Here is a 22,553-nt window from a genome sequence, read left to right on the forward strand (position 1 = left end):
TTATTCAGCACCATAGACCTAACTCCTCTGTATCCCACATTCTGGAATCTTGCCTTTGTGCCGCCAGGATGGCCATTTACTTGGGAGTATGTGTACCCCTCATGAGGCCGACAAGAGTAAACTGCCGGCTGGTCCTCCTTTCCACCTGGTTCCATGGGCGTTTTCCAGGCACTTCCTGTGCACCAGGCACTGGGCTGGCCACGTGTGGGCAGGAGAAGCCCGGGGGCATCTAAGTGCACAGGTGGGAGCATGTGCCCTTGCCCACAGGTGTCAGTGACGAAGGATGGGAACATCATCAAGGACAGCAATGTGATGCTGGAGATCCCGACTCCTACCACCATCGCCTATGGCGTCATCGAGTTGTATGTGAAAGTGGACGGCCAGTTCGGTGAGTGCCCCTCCCACACAGGGCTCTCTGAAGATGGTTGAGCCATTGCTGAGGGACACCCTATCTTTCCTCGAGGCACACACTTGTAGACGATCCCCTGCTGCTCTGGGGACTGAGAGGAAAGAGATCTTGGAACTTTGGGGATGTCCCATGACACGAGAGACAGGGGTTCACCAATACAGGGTGAAGAACACGGGCTCTGTGGTCAGACAGGCTGGGCATGAGCCCCAGTGCCGCGGGGCCCTGGCCTTTTCGGGCAGCTGCTGAAGCAAGCTGGGAGGGGAAAGTCACTCCCGCCCAGGGCTGCGGTGGGGAGCGCGCCAGGTGAGGCATGTGAAGTGCCGGGCAAATCAGGTGCTGATTAAGTCCCCACCTTAGCTGTTAGTAATACTGTCAGCTCGGTGGTGATCTCCCCCGCTGCCCCCAGCCAGAGCCAGCAGCGCTGCACTGACCTTGCTCTGCTGATCACCAGTGTGTTCAAAGCGGGGAAGTCACTGCACACTTGAAGAAAATAGGGCTTTCGTCGTCGGTGCAGTGATCTTAGATGCTCACGGCCCTGCCCCCACAGTCTTCCCAAGAAGGGTTGCGTCGAGCCCAAGAAAACTGACTGCTTCTTGGGGGCACGAGTGAATAGACGTAACATCATAAATATTTCACTTCTTTAGGTATGGTCGTGTTATTATGGATATGTTTATGGAAGAGGGTCATGTTAGTTTTTAGAAGTTTATACAGAACTCTTCACAGTTGGAATGGAACTATGTCTGAGGTTTGCTTCAAACAGAATGGTGGAGAGTAAGGTGTGCGGGCAGGGAGGGCAAAGGAAAGGCGTCGGGGCTGGTCGATGGGTGTGGGAGGCTCACTGCGCTATCCCTGTGCGGTATCCACTTTTTCACGTCGAAACATTTAAAAAGTGTGCCCTGATGGGCCACGCCCATGTCTGTGGTTGCCGCTGGCTCCTCCCCGCGTTGTTTTCTCTCAAGTGACGGGGACCAGGCTCGAGGTGAGGGTGTCTTCTGGGAGCCAGCTTTGTGTGCGCACTCGGCCACGTGAGTTCCCGCCGTTCAGCCACAGCCGCGGCCACTCAGACCACTGACTGTCCTTACCGGGCAGTGGACAAGCTCGTGGGTGTGCGAGGGGCCCAGAATGCGCTTGCTGAGCCTCCCTCTCATTTCATGCCTGGAGCAGCCCGTGTTCCAGGGAGGTGACAGAAAGTGAAGGTGTCTGTTGTGAGAGTTTGTCTAGGGGTGGCCCGGGACACAGGGAAATTCTAGAAATACCAAGAATCATAGCCTACATCCTTTAGGTCCTTGGGTGGTTCCAAATTTGTTATTTTATTATTTTATTCTTTCTCTTTGAAAGACTTGTCTACGAAACAGACTGCATTAGGATGATTAACGTGTTCCTCTGGTTTCTGTTACCAGTGTGTGATGAGCTGTGTCACCACGTGCGCTTGGGTGACTCCAGCCCAGGCTGCCTAGGCCTTGGGTATCCTGTCCGGATGGACTGGTGGTGGACCTGTTGCTTTTGTTAGGCCTTTTGGAAGCTTGTCCTGCATCTGAGGATGCCATTGAGTGCTCTGAGGACCCTTGAGTGGCTGGGGCTGCCACCTTAGGCTGCGGGGCCTGTGGGAGCCCTTCCTGTTTCTTGGAAGAGGTGGCAGTGCCCTGCCCTGCCCACGGCTCTGTTGGGGTACCTGTCACTCCCACAGGGCGCCTCTTTTCTTAGATAGGTTGGGAAGACACAGCATTGCCTGGTGAGGCTCTCCTGTTTGCATTTCAATCTTAAGCCTTTTATCTTGGCTAGCTTCCACTGTCTTTAAAATAAACTCCTCTTTGTGCAGTGAGTTCTCGAGGTTCCCTGGGCTCCCTTCCCACACCCTGGACTAGGAGGCCTGCTGCTGACTGCCCTGCCTGTGCAGCTTGGGGGTCAGTCTCCTGTTCCGTGTGACCCACTGCCTGATTTTTAAGCCAGTTCTGCTCCTTTTTCCCATGTGTTTTCTATCACTCTTGCCACAGAATGTTCTGATCTGGCTTCATAAACAGACCTGCTTGGGCCGAAGGGCCTTAAGAGGCTGCCTGATCTCTCCTTCCACCTGCTGGGTGGGAGTACCTTTGACAAGGATCCTGTTTGTCATTTGAAACTCTGAGAGGAGGCCATCCCTCGGCACCCCTTGGGGGAGGCCTCTGTGGGCCCGTCCTTGCCGAGGGGTTCTTTCAGTCCTCCTCTTATGGTCAGTCAGAAACGTCATGCTATTGTCTTGAGCTTTAGCCTCTGCTTTGTACAGTCAGGCACCTGCCAGTGTCCTTTCAGCAGACTTCTGATGGGGCGCCTGTCGGGGGAACTTGTGCTTCCCACCCGCCTGGGTCTGTGCACTTCTCTGCAGGTCCATGGGCGGGACGCGAACATCCCCTGCCCCGCCCCCACTGCAGACTCTTAACTGGCTCCTCTGCTTGTCTGAATCTTTCCCGTCTGCTCCATCCTAGCAGTGTAGCTAATGTGATTATTCGGTCACATCACTCACCTGCTCAAACACCTTATGGAGGCTCCCTTTGCAGATAAAGTCTGCACTTCCAGGCACGTTGTGGCCCAGCCCCGGTGTGTGTCCAGCCTGCCTTCTCACCAGCGGCTCCCAACGCAGTGATCTGGCCCAAGTTACCCCACCGTCTGCGAACAGTCCACTCTCGCTTATCCGGGAGCCTGTCTGGAGCGCACTCCCTGCCTCTTTGCCCAGCTGATTCCCAGTGAACCTTTAGGAGGCTACTCAGACACTGCTTTGTCCAAGAAACCTTTTCTGGTTCTCTCTCCACACCTGCCACTCTGGCTTCAGTGATCTGTCCACCTCCTGCAGCACCACCATGTCACCCCTGGCCGCACTCGTATCATAGTGTCCAGGCCTGGGATGTAGGCCTTTTGTATCTCCGGCTCCTCACACAGTGCCTGATTCTGCAAAGAATGAAGGAATCAGCGTGTAGGGGGCTGTGCATGTGTAAAGGAAGGGTGGTGCGTGGGCTCCTGAAGCAGCGGGTGGGGGCCCCACAGGGCTCTTGGCAGGACTCGAGGCTGTGTTAATGGTCATGGTCTCTGTCCTTGGGAGCATTAGCTGGGGGCCGGTTCACGCTCATCCACCTCAGTGCCAGGTGCAGAGGGCACAGTGAACCGGGGCACCCTGGATGCTCGTGAGTTTGGGTGGGTTGGGTAAGTAAACGAAGATGGTTTCATTTGCCTTTAGACAGCCATCCTATCTTTATGGATGTTATTAGTGCTCACAGCAATTGGAACTACGTGCTAATCCCCCTACCTTCCATGTGTTATGCAAGTAACAGTCTCAGCCACATTTTTACTCCATAACCTGTACACAAATTAAATAGTAGCATAAGAAGAACACTCATTCTTGAGTTCATGCACTGCTGTTGCTTAGCAAGGACATAATAACTGTTGCATTTTTACCTACAACTTAGATACCTTACTTGAGCTCTCAAATGTGGACGTGTCGAAGGAGTATTTCTTTTTATTATTTTAAAAAACCTTTTTATTACAGAAAATTACATGCTCAACAGTAGAGATCATATAATGAACCCTGAGTACCTACTGTCCAGCTTCAGTAACAAAGGCAATTCATGTTTCATTTATAACTTCATCATCTCCATTCAATTACTTCACCATCTCTACTCAGTCACTTTGAAGCAAATTACAGGCATTATATTGTTTTGTCTATAAATATTGAAATATCTCTAAAAGATAAGACTTTCTTAAAAAGTCTACTTTGCCTTTAGATTCATGTAGAATATATTCTTTTGTATCTGGATTTTCCACTCAACATGTTTGTAAGATTTGTCATATAATTGCAGAAATCAGTAGTTTATTTTTTGTTGCTGTGTATTATTCCATTTATCAACTCTCCAAGAGCCATATAACATAACTGCTTGTGCACCTAAATATATTGTCAATAACTCTGTGATATCAGTTCAATTGAAACAAATTTGTCAATCAGATTTACTCAGTTATATATGATGAGTTGTTTGTTGGAGTTAGTTTGTTCCAACTTGGCTAAGGAAATAATTCTAACATTTGAAAGATTCTTCCTGCCTGTTCAAAGAGGACACTGCAGAGAGCCTTATGTTAAGAACAGCCATTTCTCCTGTATTTGTAGGAAGTGGCTGACTTTTGGTCAGATAGCATAATGTATAAGAAGTGGGTGGACGTGTCTTCCTGCCCTGCCTGATTTAGGTAAGGCTGGGTCTGAGATGTGCCAGCAAGGCCGACCCTTACACCCCGACTTGTCCTTTTCTCCCACATTACAGAATTCTGCCTTCTACAAGGGAAGCATGGCGGCTTTGAGCAGGAGAGGAGGAGCGACTCTGCCTTCCTGGACCCCCTGCCCTTCCGAGAGTTTGTGTTCTGGGACATGCCGGATGCAGGGCAAGGGCCGTCTGCTCCGGATGGGCCGCTGAGTGCTTTAAAACGAGGTACTGCCAGCAGGGTGGGGCATGGGGAGCTGATGATGACTGAGTGCTACACTCCAGGAGACGAGGGGGCCTTCAGGAGCAGCGACTCCTCAGTGACTTCACGGAAAACATCTGAGAAGAGAGGACAGGGCCTGAGTCAGTTCTGGTTCACTCAGCAGGACTCAGCTTGGTCAGAGCTGAGGGAACCTCAGGTCGTGGAGGTGTAAGGACAGATGGGAGACTGAGGAGGGGAAGAGTGTCAGCAGCCTAGCATTTTTGTTTTCATTTGAACCTTGGGAGCCTTGCTGACTACCAGGAGTACCTAGTCCACAGCAAGGAAGGAACCCAACTTTTGCATGTTTCATTATATTCTGGGCTTCACTGCCAAGAAAAGCAACTTTTTGTCAGCAGTACAAAATGATCCCCTGCAGGCCCTTACCCATGTGGCATGAAGCCATATGGTGGCAAGGCATCCAGAGGGGAGGACGGGACTACTTGTGACTTGCTCACAGCAATTCCTTTTGCTCCTCATTATCACTGTGTTTTATAAAGTTTTTTTGTGGGGGTGGGGATTAGTGGGAATGCAGTATATGGTAGAAGAGGAGATGGGCAGGGAAAAAGAGAAGCGATTAATCAGAGCTTAGTGAAAAGAGCTAGGAGCAGCTCAGAATCCCTCTTTCTGGCTTGAGGGGTAAGAAGAGAGATTAATCAGTGGCGCTTCAATGAGTCCCTAACCAGAAGACGGATGCTTTTGTTTTTGTAGCAGAATTGTCAGTGTTGATGGAAATGGCAGTGAAGGCCCCATTTTAAGGCTTTCCCATGGAATGCAGGACTGCAGGGCCCCCTCCTGATAATTAGGTGTGATTTTTCTTTCAGCGGCCACTTAAGCCATGTCAGTGTCATGGGTTATAACCACAGCATCAGGGGGGCTGCAGCCTTGAGCTGCACTGCGGGGAGGTGACTAGATAGTCTGTAGGCTGACTGAGCTTCCTTGTAATTTCCTTTCCCAAAGTCCACCCTGTAAGTTGGCCGTTCTAGTCAGCCCAGGGTGGGGGCCTGCCTCTGTGCCCCTGGATCCCAGGCCAGCCAGGACAGCCCTTCTCTCGAGGCTGGGGCTGGCAAAGACCTAGCTGTGCTTATAGGGTAGTTTTTTGAGTATAATTTTTGGTGGAATTTGATATCGGTGGAGGTGGTGCATTTATGTATTAATATATGTATCCCAAAGCTTTGGTTTACTAAATCTTGTTTTTAAATCCCCACTGGACTTAATTTACTAGAAGCTTTTGACCATCTTAAATAAAAAAGGGAAATTCTAAGGGGAGAGGCTCAAGCATCTTGCAGAGGATGTGAGTAACGCAGCTCGGTGGGCCGGCGTACCCATTCTCCAGGATGGGTGAAGAATGGAGAAAGTGGAATAGCTGTTTGCCATGAAAATTGGGCGTCAGCCCCTTCAAAAGTGTGTGTTTAATAGTATATGATACAAAATCTGCAGCGTATTAGAAAGACATAAAAAATAATGTATTTTGGAATTTACATGGTTCTGAAGCTTTATAAAAGTACTGACTGATGTTTAGTAACTTAGCCTTGATAATTTGCTTTTACAGAAATCATGCTAAAGAGGATTCTAAATGTCTTTTCCAGAAAATAACTGATTGGACTTAATGTTTAGTGAGTCATCAGGGAAAAGAGTGAAGTGAGAACTTGGCTTCCCACTTTTCTGTCTCCCCTCCCTCCCTTCCTTCTTTCTTCCTTTAGTAGTTTGGTGAAAAACACAGACGGTGGTATTTAATTCATCCTTTATTTCTGAGTTCCATGACTGACTGTGCAGCTGGAAGTGTCTGTGAAAGAACAGAGGACAATTAGCTATAAAAAGCAAGAGTTGCTGGTCTGGTTCTGAGGTAAGTCATGAGACCGGGTACGATCTTTTGCTTTCACAGCCACTCTGCTCCTGAAGAGGAACTTCCATCCCTTTGTGGAGCTGCCGGAGCAACAACAGACAGCTCTGAACAACGTCCTCCAGGCGATCCTGTTTGATGAAGAATTACTCGTAGTCCTGGAACAAGTGGTAAGACTGGAAGCATCTCTAAGCATCTCCTTTTAACCCTAAAAGCTTCTTTTTTTTTTTTTTAACTCCCAGGCCCTTAGTGTTCTAACTGCAGGAAGGTGGCCGGCGTGAGGAACAGAGGGTGTATTAGTTTCCTAGGGCTGCTGTGACAAATACCACAAACTGCACTTCTGGGCGACAGGAATCTAAAGTCAAGGTGTCATCATGCCATGCTTCCCCTACAGGTTCCAGGGGAGAATCCTGGATTCTCCTCTAGCTTCTGGTGGCCCTGGCATTCCTTGCCCACACTGCTGAAGTATCTACTGTCTTCACATGTTGTCTCACTTTCTTTCTCTTAATGGATACCCACCACTGGTTTGGGGCCACCCTAACCTAGGATGATCTTGAGATCCTTACCTTAATTACATTTGGAAAGATTCCAAATAAGGTCTCATTCTGAAGCTCCAGGTGGACATATATTTTGGGGGCCACTGTGGACTCACCACAGGGTTGTGTGTCGTGGGGCAGAGGCCTGGGTTGTGCCCGGCTTGGCCTATAGCTTCACTACGTCTCTTTTCTCCTCCCCACAGTGTGACAACGTGGTCAGCAGCCTGTGGCCCCCACTGGCGGGGCTGGGGGAGCTGAAGCCCTCACAGCAGCAGGACCTCATGGTTTTCTGAAGCTGGTGGGGTGTGGCGTGCAGGGCGGGTGTCCAGGCCCAGAGGATGTGGTCAGCAACCGGAAACTCTTTTCTACGGCCTACTTCTTGGTCAGTGCACTGTCAGGTAAGGAAAAAAGGGAAGAAATGCTATTTCTTTGAAATTGCTTTGCTCACTTTGTGGAAGATTTCAAGCAGTTGCAGGGAGGGTACGTGGAAGGCCAAGGAAACTTCCATGGTTGCCATGAAGTCACGAACTTGAGTAGGAAGGAGGCCTGTGGGCTGCCAGCCTCCTCCACTTACTGGAGAGCACTTTCCTTTCCTCCTCCAGGGCAGGCTGTCTTTGGGCATTACCCCCCGCCCCCACCCCCACCAACACGGGGACGCAGTCTGTGACTCACACTTGATGCCTGGCACCGCTGAGTGGCAGTGGCTTTCATTCGGCAGCTGCTCTCTCCCCCCGTGTCTCAGTCCTTCTGATCCTCTTGTTCCTCTCTGCGAACTTCCCAGTCCACGCTGAGTGCAGCATTGTGGCCCTTAGGGCAGGGAAGCTGCAGAGATCATCCCATGCCCCGCAACCTCCACACCCATCCTGAAATGCCCTACCAGTGAGAGCAGTGGAGCCCGCCCTGCCGCTCCTCTACGCGCCCATCCAGAGGGTCTGTCGTCATCCGCACGAGGCCACTGGGCTTTCGGCTCCACCAGGCCAGTCTCTCAGGCCCCACAGCTTCCCTTCGAGGTGATGTCAGTCAGGGCACTGAGTTCCTGATGCAGTCAGAGTTCCTCCCCAGCACCACACAGGAACAAAGGCCCAGAAATTTTCAGGTTTTAAAGAATTAATCAAAGTAAATGCCTCTCTCAGCTCCATATGCTGATGAATGTATGCATTATGTCTTGTTCCAAGTTAGGGGTAAAAGTCTTGACTGGGATGGGAGGTGAGACCTTTTCCCAATGTTAATCAGTATGTTAGTCTTAAAATACAGGAATTCTGTCAGGAGCTACCCTGTAGGCCAGAGTTCTCCAGCTGTGAGAAGCCTTTTCTTCACATCCTCTATTACTTACTGAAATATTTCTCATCAAAAGGCTGGATGGATCAGTGATGTCACGTTTTCCCAACACCATGTATTGAAGAGACGGTCCTTTCTCCATTGTATGTTCTTAGCTTTGCTGTAAATTAATTGACCATACATGCATGGGTTTATTTCTGGCTCTCTGTTCTGTTCCACTGATCCATGTGTCTAACGTTCAATGCCGAGATCATAAGACTTTGATTACTACAGCTTTACAACAGAGTTTGAAATCAGGGCACATGACACCTCGAGCTTGGTTCTTCTTTCTTGATCTCAGGATTGCTTTGGCTCTTCAGGATCTTTTATGGTTCTAAATAAATTATCCAATTAGTTTGTACTAGTGCTGTGAAAAATGCCTTTGAAATTTTGATAGAGGCTGCAGTGAATCTACAAATTGCTTTGGGCAGTATGAATATTTTAACAGTATTCTTCCAATCCATGAGCATGAAATATCTTTCCATTTATTTGTTTTCAATTTGTTTCATCAATGTCTTAGAGTTTTCAGTGTACCGGTCTTTTACCACCACAGTTAAATTTATTCCAAGGTATTTTATTCTTTTTATGCAATTGTAAATGGGATTTTTTTCTTAATATCTCTTTCTAATAGTTTGTTACTAGTGTACAGAAATGCAACAGATTTTTGTATACTGATTTTGATCCTGCAACTTTAGTGATTTTGTTAGTTTTAAGCGGTTTGTTGTGGTATTTAGGGTTTCCTATATATAATATCATGTCATGTATAAATAGTGAAAGCCTTACTTCTTCCTTTCCAGTTTGTATGCCTTTTATTTCCTTTTCTTGCTTAACTGCTCTGGCCAGGACTTCCAAATACTATGTTGACTAACAGTAGTAAGAGTGGGCTTCCTTGTCTTCTTCCTGATCTTAAGAGTAAAAGCTTTCAGCTTTTTACCAGTATGATGTTAGCTATGAGCTTGTCATGTATGACTTTCGTTGTGTTATGTCCCCTCTAATACCCACTTTGCTGAGAGTTTATATCATAAATGGATGTAGAGTTTTGATAAATGCTTTTTTCTGCACCTACTGGGATAAGATTTTTATCCACCATTTTGTTAGTATGGTGTATCATATTGATTGATTTGCAGATGTTGAACTGCCCCTGCATCCTTGGAATAAATCCCATTTGATCATGCAATATGATCCCTTTAATGTATTCTTGACTTTGGTTTGCTAATATTTTGTTGAGGATTTTTGCACTACGTTCATCGGGGGCATTGGTCTGTAATTTTCTTGTGATGTCCTTGTCTGATTTTTAGGGTATTAGTATTAGGGTAATGCTGGCCTCATAAAATGAGTTTGGAAGAATTTGAGAAGGATTGGTATTAAGCCTTCTTTAAATGTTTGCAGAATTCACCAGTGAAGCCATCTAAGCCTCGACTTTCTGTTTGTTGGGAGGTTTTTGATCACAGACTCAACCTCCTTAGTAGTGGTCTTTTCAGATTTTCTATTCCTGATTATATGTTTCTAGGAATTTATTCATTTCTTCTAGGTTGTCCAGTATTTTTTGGCATACGATTATTTACAGTAGTCTTCACGATCTTTTGTATTTCTGGGGTATCAGTTGTAATGTCTCCTCTTTCATTTCTGAGTCCTCTTTTTTTCTTCGTGAATCCAGCTAAAGGTTTGCTAATTATCTTTTCAAAGTACCAGCTTTTAGTTTCATTGATTTTTTTCCCCCTTTTATCTGTTAGTCTATATTTGTTTGTTTCCACTCTGATCTTTGTGATGCCCTTCCTTCGTTCCCTTTCATTTGTTCTATTTTTTGAGATGTAGTTAGGTGGTTTGAGATTTTTTCTTGTTTCTTGAGGTAGCTATTTGTTGCTATGAGCTTTTCTCTTAGAACTGTCTTTGCTACATCCCATAAATTTTGATATGTTGTATTTTCATCTGTCTAAAGGTGTTCATTTTTTTCTATTGATCTTTTTCTTTGCCCCATTGGTTGCTCAGTAGCATGTTGTTTAATCTCCACATGTCTGACTTTTCCAGTTTTCTTCTTGTAACTGATTTCTAGTTTTAGACCACTGTGGTCATGAAGATGCTTGATGAGTTCAGTCTTTCTTAAATTTATTAAGACTTCTTTTGTAGTGTAAAATATGATCTGTCCTGGATAATGTTCCATGTATCCTTGGGAACAGTGTATTCTGTTGCTTTTGAATGGAATGTTCTGCATAGATCTGTTAAAATCTATCTGATGTGTCATTTAAGGTCACTGTTTTCTTACTGGTTTTCTGTCTGGATGATCTGTTCACTGATGATCTACGCATCAATGAAAGTGGAGTATTAAAGTCTCCTACTATTATTATTTTATTGCCCTCTATTTCTTTTTAGGTCTGTTAATATTTCCTTTGTATATTTAGGTGCATAAATATTTACAAGTGTTAATATCCTCTTGTTGCATCGACCCCTTTATCGTTATGTAATGCCCTACTTTGTCTCTTAGTTACAATCTTTGTTTTAGAGTTTATTTAGGCTGATATAAAGATAGCCTCCCCAACTTTCTTTTGGTTTTTATTTGCATGGGATATCTTTTTCCATCTCTTCACTTTTAGAATGCGTATGTCCTTACATCTGAAATGACACTTTTTGTAGGCAGCATCATACACAGTCTTTAAAAAAAAAAAATCCATTCAGCCACTCTTTTAATTGGAGAATTTAGTCCATTTAAAGTGATTACTGACAGATGTATACTTATTGCCATTTTGTCGATTACTTTGTGGCTCTTTGGTAGTTCTTTGTTCCTTTCCTTGTCCTGCTCTCTCCCTTTGTGGTACAATTTTCTGTAGTGGTATGCTGAGATTCCTATTTTTTTGTGCATCTCCTGTAGGTTTTTTGAGGATTACATACCAACTTAGAATAGACAGTTATAAGTTGGTGACAACTTAAGTTTGAACGCATTCAAAAGCTCTACAGTTTTACTCCCCCCTTATGGTATGATAATTTATATCTTTCTATTTTGAGTACCACTTAAATTATTATAGTTACAGTTTACTATTTTTGTCTTTTAACGTCACACTAGTTTTATAACTGAGTAATCTGCCTTTACCAGCAAGACTTATATTATTATCTGTTTTTCTGTTACTAATTAGTACCCTTTCATTGCAGCTTAAATAAGTCCCTGTAACGTTTCTTACGAGACTGGTCTAGTTGTGATGGATTCCTTCAGCCTTTGCTTGTCTAGAAAATTCTCTCTCCTTCAATTGTGAATGACAACTTTGCCAGGTAGAGTATTCCTGGTTGCAAGTTTTTTCTTTCAGCATTTTGAATATATCATACCATTCCCTTCTGGCCTGCAAAGTTTCTGCTGAAAAATCTGCTGATAGCCCTTATGGAGCCTTGTATGTAACAAGTTGTTTTTCTCTTGCTGCTTTTAAGAGTCTCTCCTTGTCCTTAACTTTTGACATTGTGATTATAGTGTGTTGTGCTGTGGGTCTCTTTGGGTTCCTCTTATTTGGAACTCAGTTTCCTGGATTTGAATGTCTCTTTTCTTCCCCAGGTTAGGGAAGTTTTCAGCCCTTATTTCTTCAAATACATTTTCTGCCCCTTTCTGTCTTCTCCTTCTTGGGACCCTGATATATTGGGTTGCTTGATGGTGTAGCATAGTTCCTTACATTCACTTTTTTTCTTTCTTTTTTCCTTCTCTTTTTTCCGGGGGGAGTTCCATTGCCCTGTCTTAGAATTTAGTGCTCTTTTCTTCTGCTTTATCATATTCATCATCTAGTCTATGTTGCAACCCTCTAGTGTCTGGTTCAGTTCAGTTATTGTATTCTTCATCTTTGTGACTTCTATTTGGTACTTTCTTATATCTCCTACATCTTTGTTAAAGTTCTCATTGTGTTCATCCGTTCTTCTCCCAAGCTTGGTAATCATCTTTATGACCATAGTTTGGACACTTTATTGGGTAAATCACTTATATTCTTTTCATTAAGGATTTTTTTCTTAAGGTTTTATCTTGTTCTTCTATTTGAAACATATTCCTGTTTCTTTATTTTCCTTGACTCTGTGTTTGTTTCCATGCATAAGATAAGACAGTCATCTCTCCTAGTCTTGGTGCCTCATGTAAGAGATCACCTTCTTGTTAAACCTTGCCCTAGCTCTTGGTTGTCTCTCAGACCTTAGTGATTGTCTAAACAGCCTGTTTTAGTGGCTCCCAATACTGAGGATTTCAGTCAGCAACTGGATTCAGGCTAATTAGAAGCTAGACTCTCAAGGCAGCAGCTTTTAAAATATACAATATATACAGACCACAAGTGTAAATTCTGCTAGCCACCAGAGAGCTAGGTGACCTAGAAGTGTCACCTGTGTGGCAGTCACACAAATCATAAGCCAGATGATTGTACAAGCTCCTTTCCAAGAGGAACTAAGCAGATGGAGAGCACAAAGGTAAGAACCATCGGCCTCTCTTCCCTGAGAGCAAGCCCCTAGATGTGTGTCAAACCAGAAGCCTGCCCCTCAGCAAGCAAACAGGCCTCTTTCACAGAAAGACGGGGGTGGGGTGTTTCAGTCTGCTGTTTGACAGTGCCCTGGGGTAGGAGCTGGCTAATAACGGTCTGCTTGTTACAGTTCTGTGGGACGCAGGAATACAAGTCCTGCTGGCCAGGAGAGCCACACAGTCAAGGGGTGTTTCCCGGGTGGCAGCCACAAAACCAGGGCACCAGATGTGTGCAGTAGCTCTCCCCTGGGAGATACTGGTGCTCTGGAGTATGGCAGAGGGAGGGTGCCTGAGGGCCTCCATCCCCAGAGAGTACACAAGCAGGTCCCTAGACTCATGTTAAATTAGATGCCTGCCCCTCAGGCTAACGCTTTATGATAACAAATAAGCCTCTTTCACAGAAAGTGTGGGTGCTTTTTAAATGGCTGCCTCTGTGCTAGGCCCTGGGGTGGGTGAGTCCACATATGAGCCCTTTAAGCACTATTTCTCAGCTCACTAGAGGTTTTTGGGTCTCATGGACACAAGCCCCATTGGTTTTCAAAGCTAGGTGTGTGGGAGGCTTGTCTGGTGCAGGTTGGGGTGCTGATGTGGGGTTCAAACCCTTTGCTTCACAGGGAGAAGTTTGGGGTTTGAGTTCCCTCCTGATTGTAAATCCTACCCATGGCGCAGAGACCCACAGAGAGCCTGGGTCTCAGCCTTTCCTACCTGCTTTGATGTAGGCTTTTTCTTGTTCATCTGATATGTAGGAGTTGCTCAGGTAGGCTGGAGTTTTTTCAGAGGAAGCTGTTCCGTATGTAGCCGTAGATGCCATCTGTCCGCGGGAGGAGGTGAGTCCAGGATCTTCCCACGTTGCCACTTTGGGCCGGAGTCCTCCTGCTCACCTTGTTTAAAGCCCTTCAGTCTCTGCCTCTGGCCTGCCTCCTGGAACACGGCCTCTACCATTTTGTGACCTTAGGCATGAACTTCCCAGGTCTCGTTTGTAAAACAGAGTAAGAATATGAAAGATCAAAAGAAATTTCAATTCAAGAAGCATTGAAAAAGCCTCTACTGTGTTTTAGGAATTGCTCGGTGCTGAGAAAAATCATCCCCACCCTCGAGGGAATTAGCATCAAGTAGAATTAGTTGGTAAGCGCTGTAAGCAGATGCTGTTCTTTCCCCTGTGTTGCTAGCATCCCACTCAAAATAGTGAATGGCCATTGAGTCACACGTAATTAAAGCATTTCCAAGAGTAAGGGATGATGATTACATGGGACACAAGAGCCACATGGAAAGTGAAGGAATGGAAACAGGAACAGGTGAGATGGCTTGTAACAGTAGCTCAGCCAGGACATCATGTCCCAGGTGACTTTGTCCCTGCCCTTCCCAGTCCTGTGATGTTTCTATAGGGCCACACACATTTACCGTCTTCATCTTTCTGATTTGGGATCAGGGCTCCTTGAGGATTTGTTGAAAACTGGAGCCTCTCTGTAGGCAAATGCACATACAACATTTAAATGCAATTTAGGGGATTCTCTGGTGGGCCTGTACCTTGGGGCTGCCCCTCCTAGCAGTCTTCCTCTCTTGGGAAAGGACCATGTTTTCCTCGTACTCTGCTGGGTCACAGCCTCCACACGCTGCTGTTTATACGTAAGACTGCTAATGAATGCAGGAGATGGAAGGAGTTCTTTAGTGTTCCCTGGGCTAGATGACTGAGCAGGTGACTTTTTTTTTACCCTCCTCTGCCGTATCAGCTCAAAAGCTGTATCCCAGGGGATAGGGTCCTTTTAGCAACTGTATCTCTTTTACCCTGGGAAGTATTGAAGACCGGTTTTAAATAATATTGATCTGGATTTCCTTTTCCAAAAGCTTGGCAAGGACACTTCTGGTGCAGCCTCCAGCCTCACACAGCTCTGTGCCAACCCTCTCTGCCATCGGGGTCCTTGTGTTGAGCTAACGGTGGGTGGGGGGACCCTGCACAGTCCTGGGCTTCAGCATAGCTCTTTGGTCAGCCAAATCCCAGATTCCTTCTACCTTCCCATGCTGATTCACCTTTCCCTGAGACTGTGTAGTTATTCCTGACTGGCCAATTGAATGTCAAGGAATAATATCCTACAGTGAGCAGACAGCAGTTACCTGGTCCCTGTATCTATCTTATACAAGGCCTTTGCTGCCTGCTTAGCCCTATTCACTCATTTATTCTACAGTTACTGAGCATATATCCTCTGCCAGCCGGGCAGAGGATATATAAATTACACATACATTGTACATAAGGTACAACACAGGGGCTAGCTGTTTCCATGGATTTTGATCTTTGTGTTTTTTTTTTTTTTTTTTTTTTTTTGACAGTAACTGATTTTTTTTTGTCTCCTGCAGAAATGCCAGATAATGCAGCAGCTCTGCTGGGCACTTGCTGTAAGCTCCGGATTATTCCTACACTGTGCCACTTGGTAAGGAACTTCCTCCGTGGGATCTGGGGATGGGCAGGAACAGGGAAATGAAGAGATGGACACCTAACAGCTGATAAAACTCTCTAGGCTTTCTCATTCAGAACAGGTTAAACAGGTATTATCAACCCTACTTTCTTTTCTTTTTTTTTTTTTTTTTACACCTAGCTTACATCACACACCCATCCCCACAAGAAGACTGAGGCACAGAGGGAAAGCTGTTCTCTGAACTGGCTAGCAAGGCTAGGACTCCAACCTTGTCTTTAGACTCCACATCTCATGCTTTTTACATTGTTTGGAGAATTTCGACCAAGGCTTAGTGCAACATTGTAGGGAAGGGGCCTGGCACCATATTACTTGCAATGGCAGTTCCATGGCTGGATCAGTTTGAGTCAGCTCTGTATCAAATTCACCAGGTATTCAAGAGGACTGCTTTGTCTCCAGAGACATTTCATTCTCTCTTAGGAATATCATTAGCTTCATGCCCTCAGGAAATGTCATGGCAAGAGCAAGAGTTAGGTAATGATAAATTTGGCTCCGAGAGAGTCAAGGTTAAGCTTTTCCTTTTAAAATTACAAACTGGGTCATTAATAGAAGGAATCATCAGTAGGCCGCCTGAGAAGACACTCTAGTGGGGCAGCTCAGTAGCTTCTGCAGGTGTCACTCAGCCTGGGACAGGAGCGGGCATGCCTGGCTGCATTATTGTGAGACCTGGGTACTAGGGACAAGGCCAGCGTGCTTTGTAGACCCAAAGGACCAAAGCGCCGTGCTCTGCTCTCAGTTCTGGGAAGCAGGTGTTGGGGCAGACGACCTCGATAGGACCCTGCAGTTTGCTACACAGCCACTCTGGGAACTTGGGGCACCATGGTTAGGGGCTTTGGGTGTCTTTGCTATGCAAAGAAGTACCAAAGACTGCAGCAAGGCATCATTCCAAGGAGCAGTTTAGATACCATTCCAACCGAAAGCAGACTCTACAGACTCTACCCTCCCAGAGGAATGCTGCTTTCTTGTGCTTTGACCACAAAAACCGAACTACTTGAAAATGAGCCAGCATGCGGCTGTGCTGCAGCCAGCTGAGGATGAAGGCTGGTGGCGCAGTTTGGTTACGGAAACGCTATGAATCATTATCTTAACTGTTTGCAACGACGAGCACAACAGCAGCTCTGCTTTCACAGCCCAGTTCCCTTTTGCAGCATCATCACTTGCATTCAGGAAGTATATGAACAAGAACATATGGCAACGACCACATTAGTTAACTCCCTCTCCCAACTCACCCTTAGTTGTCATCTTCCTTGCAGGTCAGTTCTAAGAGTTGAGCTTTGTGTTGCTCCCAGGTTCTGCTCTGTCTGTGCTCTAAGAGTGGCCGTTAGGACACACTTGGAGTTCCAGCACTGCTAGTGTTCTGCTTTGGTGCAAAACTACGCTGCTCAACGTAAACAAAGAAATATTTTTTCTTTAAAGACCTTCCTGACTTTCTTCACATAATCTCCCCTAGGTACCACAACACCTTTTAGGACAACAGACGTCCTGCCTCTTGAAGGATTTTGGGCATCTTATGTTTCTTATAGGGTTTTACTCAGAACAAGGAACAAAACCTACCTGCATTCCTGTCTTTTCTCGGCTGTTGGCCAGAGTAACTTTTAGAGAGGCTTTCTGGGGGGCTTTTGCAAGAACCTTGTCAGATACACTAACACACTTGCAAACTGGTGAAAGAACTGGTAAGAAGGTGTTAGAATCATCAAGAGAGAATGTTAATTTTGCCTCCACCCCCTTGACTGTAATCTCTCTCACACCTAGAAGTGCCTCTGGGCACCTGGCCACCAACCCGGGACCCAGCCCGCTGTGCTGCTAGCAGGCTTCAGCCTCTGCCACTGGAGCTCATTCTTAATCGCTGAGATGTGGTGCTTGTGCAAGCTGTGAATATTATTTTCAGTAAGGTTAACATTGCTCAGAACATTTCTGGAATTCTTTTGCATTCCCTTCAGATTCAGTTAAAATTCACCCATACTTTATAGGCTCACTTCATTTTTTTATTGTAAATTTTACTGTCTACATTATTCATCTGATCTGGTTCTGAATGCTTATTTAAAAAACAAGTGTCTCAAGACCCTAAAAGCAAAGTTTTAGATGTTCTGAGCAATTGCAATTAAAGCAGAGTTTGAACTGACCTTGCTGAAGAACCAGTTTTCAATGCCTTGAGGGTCTGTGTTCTAGGCAGGGGCAAGGTGTGCATGACAGGCCAAGACCCTGCTCTCCTGGGCAGCTTAGGTTTAATCATTTCAGATACAGAAAGCCTATGAAGACAATAAAATAATGTAACAGTGGCTGGGATGTAGGGGTGGGAGGATCAGGAAGGTCCCTTCTGATGGAGCATTTCAACTGACAGCTCAGAGATGAGAAGCAAAGTTCTCTATGAACGCTGGAGGAAGAATACTGCAGGCAGAAGGAAGAGCAAAGACAAAGGTTCTTGAGGCAGGAAGCATAACTAAACAAACTGGTACCTACCTTTGACTGAGTTCATGTAAATAAGAAATTCTAATAGCTGAAGCTGTGTATATGAGCAAGCTGCAGTCTGACCTTTCTGATCCACTGGAGTTAATGGGTCCAGTAGAAGGTGGAGCTCAGAGAGTGGTAATTCCAAGAGAGGACTCCAGGCAAAGTGGATGAAGTCAGGCCTGAGGTCTTGCCCTGGGCTAAACAGATCTTGTTACATCTTAAGGGTTTTTCTGCTTCATTTGTGGAATTTAAGCAACAACTTAATTTTTCTTCCTCCCATAATTAGCCAGAAGTGCTAACATTACCATCCAATGATGCTGATTTTCTATGTTTTTTGGTGAGTTTGTTTAAATGTGTCATTTTAGCTCCATGCTCTATCTGATGCTGGCGTGTCTGATCTTGAAGACCCAATCCTGGCTCCTCTGAAAGACACAGAAAGGTTTGAGATCATGCAGCGTCTGTTTGCCTCAGCTGACATTAACCTGGAGAGAGAGCAGTCATCCGTAAAAGCTGTCACCCGGAAGGACCCTAACATTTCCCCACTGATTCTTTACATAAGCCTGAATGGACTCTGTGCTTTAGGCAGAGCACATTAATAGTATCATGTGTGGATTAGAAGTGCATTTTCTACAAATGGAAGGTTGATGGCAACCCCTTGTCAAGCAAGACTATCAGCACCATTTTTCCAACAGCATTTCCTCACTTGACGTCTGTGTGTCACATTTTGGTAATTCTCACAGTATTTCAAAGCTTTCATTATCAAATATATTTGTTATGGTGATCTTTGCTGTTACTAGCAAAAAGACTTGTTGAAGGCTCAGATGATGGTTAGCATTTAGCAATAAAGTTTAAAAAATTAAGTTATATACATTGTTTAGACATAATGCTATTGTACACTTAACAGACTATAAGACAGTATAAACATATATACACTGGGAAACCAGCACATTTGTGTGACTTGCTTTCCTGTGGTAGTCTGGAACTGAACCCACAGTATCTCTGAGGTCTGCCTGTATGTATTCTCAGCCAAGGAAGGGTATTTTTCGGCATCATTAAGATACTGCCTTTGGGGCTTAGGTCACCCCCTTAAACGTTGATCGAGGAAGTGCATTTACAAAACGGTTTAACAAGTTGTGACTTTTTGCATTATGAATCACTTTGAGTTTAGCCACCAGGTACCTGGTGAACAGATTTTCATAAGAGGCCCTCTTGTGCTGTTAACCCAGTGTCTGAGTTAGACCCCAGCCATCCAAAAAGCTGGAGGAGGGTTGAGAATTCTAAGCTAGTTTACATTGAGACCTTGTCTCTGCAGAAAAATGGGTCTATCACTTTCTTCTATTTCCCACTTTCTTTTAAACAAAAACAGATGAGGCTGACACTTTGATCCAAACATTCATCTTAAATTGTGAATGCTGTGGGGAGGCAATTTCTCTTCATTGAAGGCTACATTTTGGATGTGCCGTATGCTAAGCAGTGACTGAAAAATGAACTGTAAATGCCACTAGAGTACACATATTCTTCTGCTAAACAAAATTATGCTAATAAATAACCTAATAGCAGGATACCCTTTCTTAGGGTCTAGCTATAAGCATTTTATTTGAATTTGTCATGCTTTGATGAACATACCAATCCTTTGTCTAGAGCAATGTGCTGGTTTTCCATGCATTCTGGATGTTTAGTTTGTAAAATACTACATACTGTATCAAAGGAAACTTCGAACTGTGTATGTTTTGTTTTTACTCTGTTTTCATGTCATTCTATATAAATAGCCTGGACTATTTAAACACTGCTAGGATCTGTCTTACTTTAGGAGCAGGAGGCAGCAGGGATGAGGAACTAGCAGTTGTTGGAAAGAAACGTGCTGTTACTCAGCACCTGTACCAACATCACCTACTTAATCCCTTCCTGTGCTTCAAAGTTTAACAAATGTTAATAAGGAAGAAATGAAACCCTTTCATCACCTCTACTAAAAATGAGACTAAATTATATGCACATATTATGTAAATACTTACATGAGGAAAAGGGATACAGAGTTGTACACTGTGGTGGCAACAACATAAAAAACACCTTATACACAAATTGGACAGGAACAAGCAAAACTCAAAGCAGTTGTGCTAAAATGGTGGCACTGTACGTACCTTTTGTCTGGTTTTCTGAAATAAAAGAACACATTACAGACAGAATGTGTAAGCCTGAATGGTCTCTGTGCTTTAGGCAGAGCACATTAATAGTGTCATGTAAAAAAAGGTATCACACTGCATGGGTAATCTCATTTAAAAGTTCACAAGAAACCTAACAGTGTCTCCTTTGGGGAGAGGATTTAGAGGCTTTGGCAAGAGGTGTGAGTGGGTTCACCCTTCTATTTCTGTTAGAATCTTGTATGTAATATCCTGAGTTAAAAATAACAAAAATCCACTCAAATATCAAAAACTAAAGACAGACTTAAGACAGAAAGAAAAGATGCCATGCAGGAAGTGCTGAAAGTTTGGGTTACATCAAACAGCAATTAAGGCATTTGTCTGTTTCCACAATTGCCCTAAGGCTGGCCAGTGATTCTGTTGGATTGTGTTTTAAACACTAGCTAGTGAAAAGGATGTAGCCCTATGCTACATGTAGCAGACCCCCACTGGGATGGGGTGGGCAAGGTAGTGCTGGGCTCCAGGGAGGGTGAGATTGGGTCTCCAGATGTTTCTAACTAACTAGTATCCTCATCATTAAATAAAGTTAATTTTAAATGTAACCTTATTAACTGCTTGAGATCCAGAACCATACTTCTTTTAAGAATCAGGCTTGGAAATGAGTTCTAGTATCCCAGAACACCTAGAAAACAGATAGTAAATACAGTAGTATTTCCTAGAAGAGAACAGGACAGCCATCTTAACTCTGATACTTCCACAACCACTTCTCTTCATGTAAATGGATACTGGATGAAACATGGGCATGATTAGCTAGTGTGGTATGGCCAGATAATGGCCCCTAAAAAGTTATTCATGACCTAATAAATCCCTAGAACCTGTGAACATGTTACATGGCAAAAAGTGACTTTACAGATGTTTTTAAGGTTATGGACATTGAGATGGACAGATTATCCTGGATTATCTGAGTGTACCCTTAGAAGACAGAAGGGTCAGTGAGAGAGGGATCTGGCCAAAGAAAACACAGGAAAGATGAGGCATGAGAAGAACTCAGTGCTGTTGTTGGCTCTCAAGACAGAGGGAGCCAGTTCAAGAATGAGAAAGTAGTCCAATCAGATAGCCCATAAGGAAGTGGGGACTTTGGTGCTACAACTGCATGTAACTAGAGGTAGAGCACGCAACAACCTGCAATAGCCTGGATGCCGATTCCCCTCCAGAACCGAAGGTAAGAGCCAGGGCAGGCCCAGGGAGACAGCTTCACTTTAGCCTAGTGGACTTATGTTGGATTTCAGACCTACATAACTGAGACAATAAGTTTGTTTTAAGCTGCTAAGTTTGTGGTAATTCGTCCCTGCAGTGATAGAAAACTGACAGATAGTATAAGATGGAAGAATGAACCAAAGTTGACCCTTGAACAACATAGTCTTGATCTGCACAGGTCCACTTATATGCAGGTTTTTTTCAAAAAATATAACAGTACTACACGGTCTTCAGATGCCTAACTGTAGATATCGAGGGACAACTTTATATAAACCTAATTCTTTTGGAATATAGGGAAAATACTCTTTGACATAAATCATAGCAATATTTTCTAGGATCAGTCCCCCAAGGCAAAAGAAATAAAAGCAAAAATAAGCAAATGGGACTTCAAAGTTTTTGCACAGCAAAGAAAACCATCGACAAGCAAAAAGACAGAAAAGGGGTTAATATCCACAATATATAAATAGCTCATACAAGTCAATATTGGAAAAAAAAACTATAATCCAATCAAACAATGAGCATAAGACTTGAACATTTTTCCAGAGAAGACATACAGATGGCCAAGAAGCACATGAAAAGGTGCTCAGCGTTGCCAATTATGGGTCAGAATAGCCATTGTCAAAAAGTCTACAAATAACATGTTGGAGAGGATGTGGATAAAAGGGAGCCATTGTACAGGGTTAGTGGGAATGTAAACTGGTGTAGCCACTATGGAAAACAGTATGGAGTTTCCTCATAAAAACTAAAAATAGAACATGGAATTCAGCAATTCCACTCCTGGGTATATATCCAGAGAAAAACAAAAGCACTAATTCAAAAAGATACACGCACCCTACAGTTCACAGCTGCACTGTTTACAATAGCCAAGACATGGAAGTGACCCAAGTGCCCATCAGAAAACCAGATTAAGAAACACACACACACACACTCTAGAATATTATTCAGCCATAAAAAAGAATGAAATACTGCCATTTACAGCAACGTGGATGGACCTAGAGAATATTATGCCTACTGAAATAAGTCAGAGAAAGACAAACTATATATCACTTACATATGAACTCTAACAAATAATACAAACGAATGTATATGTCAAATAGAAACAGACTCACAGAGACAGAAGACAAACTAGTGGTTACTAAAAGGAACAGGGAAGGGGGGAGGGACAAATTAGGGATATGGGATTAATA

General features: G+C 44.4%; 1 protein-coding gene and 1 long non-coding RNA gene across 4 annotated transcripts in view; one reads left to right on the forward strand and one right to left on the reverse strand.

Annotated features, from left to right (window-relative positions):
• Positions 1-20,154, forward strand: part of GSDME (gasdermin E) — a 53,186-nt gene extending 33,032 nt beyond the window's left edge. Inside the window, 7 exon segments of the mRNA XM_032483842.1 lie at positions 268-388; positions 4,690-4,854; positions 6,771-6,898; positions 7,468-7,546; positions 7,549-7,662; positions 15,405-15,478; positions 18,337-20,154. Coding sequence (XP_032339733.1) covers positions 268-388; positions 4,690-4,854; positions 6,771-6,898; positions 7,468-7,546; positions 7,549-7,662; positions 15,405-15,478; positions 18,337-18,567 — 912 coding nt within the window. The 3' untranslated portion in view covers positions 18,568-20,154.
• LOC116664923 lies at positions 4,832-18,342 on the reverse strand. Of its 3 annotated transcripts, none has more exons than XR_004321473.1 (3): positions 17,644-18,342; positions 13,758-17,190; positions 4,832-4,965 (listed from the first exon to the last, which is right to left on the reverse strand). It is a non-coding gene; the product is annotated as an uncharacterized LOC116664923 (long non-coding RNA). The 3 variants fall into 3 exon arrangements; XR_004321472.1 differs by having other exon boundaries at positions 13,758-16,898; positions 17,075-18,342; XR_004321470.1 differs by lacking the exon at positions 4,832-4,965 and adding an exon at positions 6,613-6,671 and having other exon boundaries at positions 13,758-18,342.
• Positions 20,155-22,553: the final 2,399 nt, after the last annotated feature.

This window comes from Camelus ferus, chromosome 7 (genome assembly GCF_009834535.1).
Source record: "Camelus ferus isolate YT-003-E chromosome 7, BCGSAC_Cfer_1.0, whole genome shotgun sequence".
NCBI lineage: Eukaryota > Metazoa > Chordata > Mammalia > Artiodactyla > Camelidae > Camelus > Camelus ferus.